The 7,173-nt window shown below is 47.4% G+C and overlaps 1 protein-coding gene across 2 annotated transcripts; it reads right to left on the bottom strand.

The window, feature by feature from the left end:
• Positions 1 to 3,042: 3,042 nt before the first annotated feature.
• On the bottom strand, positions 3,043 to 6,234 carry LOC127342994 (probable protein ABIL1). 2 transcript variants are annotated; one of them, XM_051369061.1, is made up of 10 exons: positions 5,766 to 6,234; positions 5,533 to 5,615; positions 4,460 to 4,610; positions 4,282 to 4,381; positions 4,111 to 4,194; positions 3,960 to 4,032; positions 3,829 to 3,884; positions 3,588 to 3,676; positions 3,333 to 3,497; positions 3,043 to 3,300 (listed from the first exon to the last, which is right to left on the bottom strand). In XM_051369061.1, the coding sequence occupies exons 1-9, from the start codon at positions 5,871 to 5,873 to the stop codon at positions 3,342 to 3,344; spliced, it is 900 nt and encodes a 299-aa protein (XP_051225021.1). In that variant the 5' UTR covers positions 5,874 to 6,234; the 3' UTR covers positions 3,043 to 3,300; positions 3,333 to 3,341. The 2 variants fall into 2 exon arrangements, with proteins under 2 accessions (XP_051225021.1, XP_051225020.1); XM_051369060.1 differs by having other exon boundaries at positions 3,043 to 3,497; positions 5,766 to 6,233.
• Between the last annotated feature and the right edge of the window lie 939 nt (positions 6,235 to 7,173).

The following is a 7,173-nucleotide window of genomic DNA, read 5'->3' as shown; positions in this document are numbered from 1 at the left end:
CAAACAAGATAAAACAAAACCTTTTTTTTACTTGGTTTTCTTTTGCCGTGTTTCTTGTTTTTGCTCATATTCTTAGGGAAATTGCTCTTTTCCTTGATATTTGTGGTGCGGATGTTATGTGTCACTTTGACATGAAAGCAACACCATCTGTCATGCATAATGTTGCTGCCAGATGTACACCGACTCAATTTCTACATGAATATGTGCATCGTGACTGGGGGCGGCAGCCCTTGGGCGATTATACCACCGACACTGGGGGTGTCCTCCCTCTAGTGATCATATCAGCGACGCTGGGGGAAATATCTATCTGGTGATCGTACCACTCTCACTGGGGCATTATCCCTATGTGATCATATCAGCGACGCTAGGGGAAATATTCATCCGGTGATCATACCACCCTCACTGGGGCATTATCCCTATGTGATTATATCAGCGACGCTGGGGGATCATCCATCTAATGATCACACCACAACACACTGGGGGAACTACCATCTCCTAGTTCATCGACATCGTCGACGACATTCCGACGCTTCAAATTATGGGAGCAGGAAGGCACACCAGTGCGGTCCGTGTCAACCTGTGAAACCCTTCAAGTCTGATGGCCGGCATCGTTCATTTTTGTGATCGCATCAAGCTCGGAAAAAAAAATTGGGAGCAGGAAGGCACACCAGTGCGGTCGATGTCAACCTGTGAAACCGTTCAAGTCTGATAGCTGGCACCACACATCATGTTATGGTCGCATCTAACTTGATAAATTATTTTTACATATGTGCCAATTTCCTGGCAAATTGTAGAGTTCCACCATCGGCTGGCACCATGTTGCATTGGTCGCGATGGACATGAATAAAAGCGAGATGTCTCCATTAGCATACGGCATGAGTATTTCGACGTATTCCATTGTAAGTGTATTTTCTCTTATGGGAGTTTCTTAGAATAATAGCATGGATATGCGCTATTGAAAGCAATTCTATGCTTTAAATATTTCCATTGACATATATGGTATGAGGTTTTCACCATAGATTGTTATAATCTCCACCTAAATTCACAGTGGCACGAATTTACGCTACGATTTAGCACTTGGTCAGGCCAAGGCTCTATCTTGACCTGATAACTAAATCTCTCGGTGAATTTCATAGGTTGCTATACATTGGCCATATTTTTGTTGACACCATACTTCCGCACATGGTTCTGCAATATTTTTATACGTGTACACTGCTACAAAGCTCCTTAAAAGGGTCTTATGCCCTAGCCCAGAATCTTTTCCCCCAAGTATAGTCCGGCTGCTTCGCTGCACGCACTACACTCGGCAGGGAGGATTTGTTTGCTGAATTTTTGTACCAAAACTTCATAAAATAAGTACATATTAACATAACCCTTGTCTATGACATGTGGGCGCCACGAGATACAAAATATTTATGAAATATTATATGTTTCATATGGGACTCATTTTGTAGAGGACATTGTCTACATCATGACGGTACAAACGGATTCCAATTTGGGAAACCTGTTTGGAAAATATAATCTTGAGACAGATTGAAACTGCAAATGGGCTAGCTAGTTAAATTTAGAGCACCACATTGATCGGACTCCATGCAATCTTATAATAGTCAGCTCAATGGCAGCAACGATTGGACTACTACTATAGTCCTGTGCCTTCCAAGTATGAATACACATACGTGAGTCATTAATTTGTTTGCGCGCACCTGATGTTTGCGTGTGCGTCTCGGCCGGTCCGGTCTTGTTGGCATATACGCGGCTAGGTATACGGATCAGGTCATGTTTACGTCGGTGGCATGTTGTACAGATAAACAAAGTTAAACGGCCACGCAGTTTGGATGGAATCAGCTGGACGTGATTTGCAAGCCAGCGGCCTATATAAGGGCATACTATCGCTCGGCCGCAGGAGGAGGAAAAAAGGAAGACGCGAGGGGAGACCAGGGAGAGCAACATCGACTCCTTGTTTCCGAGCGCACGCAAGCCACCTTCCACAACGCCGTAACACCATCTTCATAGCATCATCTCGCCCATCCACACGCCGGATCGATCGCCTAGCCTCATCAGCATGCCGGTCGAATTACCGCCGGGGGTGTATGATAAGTTTTATTACATCAGATCGCTTTACCCATCTTTTGGATGTCTACTCCTCTAGATGTTCCGAGGTGAAAATTGGAGAGTTGGTCATACATACACACCATGGCGCGACTGCTTCATCAAAGTCGGCCGTGCGGATCAGTATTAACACCATGGTTCGACTGCTCCATCAATATCGATCATGCGGTCCATGCGCTACCGTTTACAATCATGGCTCGACTGCTTCATCAAAGTCGGCCATGCGAAGTTTACAAGATCATCAACCATGGCTCGACCGCACCACCAACGTCAGCTATGTGGAATTAAAATCATCAACCGTGTTAGCTGTTCTAGATCATCCACATGGGATGCTAGATTCAGTATTACATCTATAATGCCGCGACTAATTCATCTATGTCGGCGATATACAATCCTGTTCCTGGTTAAGGAGCGAGATTGCTAAAACGAGTAAAGACATGCTACATCAATTGTCTAGCTCGGATCTACGGCCTAATCTCTATGAGACAATGGTCAAATCATCGTACCCATCTCATGTCTAGTGCCGACGAGGCTAGACTAACTATGCCATCAACACGTCTTAGTTTTGATGAGATCGTCACACCGTTGCTGGGCACCGACGAGGCAAAAGCAACATATTTTGGTGAAGCCAGGGCCATATGACTAGGCACCGACGAGGCAAAAGTCACCCTCTTCATCAAATAAATCTCACTCTCAACTAAGCACGTCGCGATAGCATACGTGATCGTGTTTCGCCGTAACAAAGGCACCCTTTCTCATAAACGACGACGACCATGACGCAGCTTAATCGGAGGTATTCCGTAGGCTTGATCCTGCGGATGTAATTAACCGGTTGCTTTGCAAAAACGCCGGGAATCAGCGGACTACACGCAATCTCTTCAGTCAGATCTCCTTAATCATTTTCGCGGAAGACAAAATAGGCAAACTCCTACGGGAGCATGTAACATGTACTTTGTATTCAATACAATGAGCAATAAAATACAGAGTTCCCGTATACCTGTGTGTGTTTGTCATCTATATATTTTGTTGTTACTTTTCCGTCGAAACATATACAAGATACATATATTACTTCTTCTGCTTACTAATATAACACATTTTGGCAAGCTAATTTAGCTTGGCAAAACATCTTATATTAGTGCACGGAGGGAGTACCATATAAGAGATGTGGACTGAGTTTCTTGCGTGTACTTCATTGTGCAGCTGGCCATAGCAAACTGCAGGTCTGCAGCTGATCAACGAACTGAGACATTTTTCATCTTTCCAGACCTGTGCCTGACAAAGAATGCAGCTAGCATGCTCTTCGTGCGGACGGGAGCCTTTTGGATTTGGCGCGCTCTTGGGTTATCGAGAGAACTGAATGATGACAAATGCCTTGTACCAGGCTGATCCTGAAAATGCACATCAGCAACCTCAGTATATAATCAAGAATTCAGTTTGGCATTATTGTTAAGCACATATTTCTCCATATTGTAGATTACCTTCATGCCACTGTTACGAGTAACAATGTCCGAGCTGGTCACATTCGACTGTGTACGCTTGGGCAAGGGAGAGGCAGACGATTCCTTACCTAAAAAAATAAGTTGTTTCAGATGAAATGCTTGCTGCCTGTACATACAGATATATACTAGGCAAAAATCTGCCACTTAGGTACTCTTGATTCCAACCATCAAACTGAATCACACAACTGGGATGCTATAAGCAATCAAATAAATTAAGTACCTAGAAGGTTGAACCCATCACTGGATGTAGGTTTAGAAGTGTTTGTTTCTCCGTGGCTGCAAAAAGCAGATCACAACATATAAAATGCTACATTTCGCAAGAATGGTGCAAAATAGAGGTGGCATACTTACCCTAATTCAGATTGTCGTTCTCCATTGGTTTTGGAGTTCTTCTCTGAAGCCAAGTGCCAGAAAAGAGTTTTCTCTGATGAGGAAAGCATTTGCCTCAGTATACTAAGTACTTAGTAGTATAAAATTTCCAAATGTGCCCACAGAAACGTACCTGAGGGATAAGGTTTGGGCCGTAAGTCGAACTCAGCATCAGTCTGCATCTCGGAAAAGGTCTGCATCCTTTTGTTTCCTGAAACTGGAACAGAGAAAAATTAACAAGTTAAATTAGGCACTAATCATTTCTTTGGGCTGCAAATTACATCCTTGTATCACACGTTCTTACCTGGTACGATGTAATGTTTGTGGTGCCTGGTGGCGGTTCCGATCATCTGCTGCTGCCTAAGCCCTTCTTTATCCGTGTAGGTTTGGCAGGTCAGGACTTGCTGAACATGGAAAAAAAGTGCCACTTGTCACTCCTGTAGCTCTATCAGCACAAATTCCTGTGCTAAAATAGTAGGTACCTGGTTCAAGGATGCTACTTTCAGCTCGATAGTTGAGAGCTCTGAAGCCTGTTGTTCATACAGGTCTGTCAACTTGAAGGCGACGGTACCAAGGTGGTCGACCGCGTTGACCAGGGCCCTGACAGCATAATCCTTCAAGTTGTCCAGCACCCTGAAAACAAAAAAAGCATGTGAAAAAGGATCAGACAATTTCTCAGTGCACGTTCCACTTGTGCACAATGATCAACTATCAGAAACTTTATGTGTTCTTCAATAGTTTACAGAAGCCTTTATTCATTTCGCAGTGCAGTCAGCTGCAGAAGATAGACACATCTATTCAATCGCAGCTTTGGCCCCAGGGGCTAGATACTATGTTTTTCGTTATCTCCTTGGTAATGAAAATCGATCCACGAGGATCGCTTGGGAAAAAAAAATCAATCGCAGCTTTTATTCCCTTTCTTTTGTGACCATCATTCCAATACAATTCTACAGAGTACGTGGAGTAATAGCCATGTGCGATAAATGTTTCAGAAATTCCTCAGTATAAGCTAAACTTAACAAGGCAGCCTCTATTTCTGAGTTGATCGAGAAATTTTTATTTCTAAGCGGACGACCCTGAGCGTTGATTCTTTATCTAACACAAATCGAGTAGCACAGTCTGAATTAGTAACAATTATGAAACCTGGTGCAAGGAACCAAAATTTGTACTAGAGCCTACAGAGCCCAAGATAATTCTCTAGTGGTGTCTCAGCATTTAAGCCTCCACACCTGGAGTGTATTTTCTTAATCAATTGGCCTTGATTTGCCTAGTACTATGAGTCCATGGGTAGATGGACGCCGATATGCTAGCATACACTGAACTAATCAATGCTTCATAGAAACCTACTAGTATTGCGCACCATGAAAATACTATAGCAGCAAGACACAAAATTCAGTTAGAACATGCGCTGCTAGGAACACCATCTAGTAAGCAATGATTGCTACACATGCACAAGCTGTTGCTGCCGCGGAAATTCAGAGCGCGAGTCGATAGAAAACCAACTAGTACAAGAAGACGAAATCGCGTGAGAGAGGAGGACACGAAGAAATCTCACACGTGCTTCTGCTCGCTGTGGAGGTAGGACTTCTCGCAGTACTCGGAGGCGGAGTATAGCTGCGGCCGCAGGTTCTTGAGCTCCTGCACAACACACGGAGCAAATTAAAGGCGAGCCGGCCAAACAATAGTATAAGCGCAAAACGCGGATCTCTCGGCACGCCGAGCGAGGCGGAGGTGAACTGAAGTCAGGTAGAGGCGGGATCTCCCGGATCCGGGCCGCGGGGGGCGTACCTGTAGCGCCTTGACGAAGCCCCTGCTCCGCTCCATGGACGCCTCGTCAAAGGTGGTGGGAGCAGGGCGGGCGAACGACGGCGGCGCCTGCTGCTGCAGCTGCTGCATCGCGTCCTCTGCCTGCTCGCGGTCGCAGTCGCAGTCGCGGCTTCTTGCCGTGGCCTCTCGCCGACCCTTAGTTCAGTGGGTGGGTGGGATGGAGCGGAGCGGGAAGCGGGGAGGGCAAGGCACGTGAGGAGGAAGCAAGGTAGCGATGCGATTCCTCCGGTGGTGCGTGCCCGGGGAAGTGCGGGCAGCCAGCAGTAGGAGGAGGTCGCGTAATGGAGGTCCTGTGTTGTGCGGTCGGGCGGGAGTGGAGGCAGGTGGCGGAGTGGGTCAGTGAGCTGAGCTGAGCTGAGGGTGACGGCGATGGCGACGGCCGACGGGGTCGCGTTGGTTACGAGTCGCTTTAGTTCTAGTCAATGCTCGGCGGGCGCAGGCGGCAGGCAAATGACGGCAAGCAGATTAGGGGAATCGAGTGGAAGCTTTACCCACCCTGCCCATCTGCTGCTCGTGCTGTCGTGCATAGTCTCCCTCGGCTGGGTTGGGTGGATCTTTGAGCTACTTTTTTACGCCAAGAGTGTGTCGTTTGGACGATTTGGATGTGTCATGGGCTCTCTCTTCTTTTTTTTCGCTTGGTCCATGTTTGGTTATTGGCTACCACGAGGGCATCTTCAACGGCTTTTTTCCAGCTGAGCCGACGCAAAGTGTCTGTTCGTACGCGGCGACGCAAACCTGGTCCAAATATGCGATAGGTTTGCGTCTCCGTGGACGCTTCGCGGTCGCATGGAGCGTCCTTCTCTTCTTACTTGGTTCCGCATGTCAGGGACAACGAAATCGAGCGCTTCGATTTGCTTCTTTTTTTCCCTTCTTTGTTGCCCTAGTGCGACGCCACCACCCCAACCCCACCCGCCGCCGTCCCGCCGCAGCGCCGCAGTACTCGTCGTCTGCTCGGTTCTCGCCGCACGGGAGAGCAGGATCGTAGTCGGGGTAGGCTCCGACGCGCACATGTCACCTGTTTTGGGGCCAATGTTGCCGCTTGCGCCGCCCGGCCTCTGCCGCCCACGACCTTCTCAGTCACTTGCGCATGTATGTTTCTTACTCCTGTTTTCGGCGCTATTGGGCGCGGCTATTGATCCGCAGTTCGTACCCACGCAGATGGACATGTGGCAGATGCTGGAAAAATTCCGCGCGGAGGTCGTTGACTCCTCTTCCGACGAGGAGTCCGATCAGTCCATGCAGACATTGGCTACTGTTGCTGTCTCCATCCTCCACAAGTTCAATTCAAACCAGGGGCCGGTGCACCGGGGCTCTGTCAAGGGCCGCTCAAAAAACCTGCCGCGCAACAGAGTGGAAGGGCACCTCTGGC

Source organism: Lolium perenne, chromosome 3 (assembly GCF_019359855.2).
Source record: "Lolium perenne isolate Kyuss_39 chromosome 3, Kyuss_2.0, whole genome shotgun sequence".
NCBI classification, from domain to species: Eukaryota; Viridiplantae; Streptophyta; class Magnoliopsida; order Poales; family Poaceae; genus Lolium; species Lolium perenne.
This window is presented reverse-complemented; position numbering and strand designations above follow the sequence as displayed.

What these genes read in the sequence shown, in the direction of transcription:
- LOC127342994 (XM_051369061.1), bottom strand. Translation starts at nt 5,873, where the DNA reads ATGCAGCAGCTGCAGCAGCAGGCGCCGCCGTCGTTCGCCCGCCCTGCT. An exon ending in TGATGGGTTCAACCTTCTAG is followed by an intron (nt 3,677 to 3,828) that starts GTACTTAATTTA and finishes TTATTTTTTTAG; the next exon opens with GTAAGGAATCGTCTGCCTCT. An exon ending in CTCGTAACAGTGGCATGAAG is followed by an intron (nt 3,498 to 3,587) that starts GTAATCTACAAT and finishes GTGCATTTTCAG; the next exon opens with GATCAGCCTGGTACAAGGCA.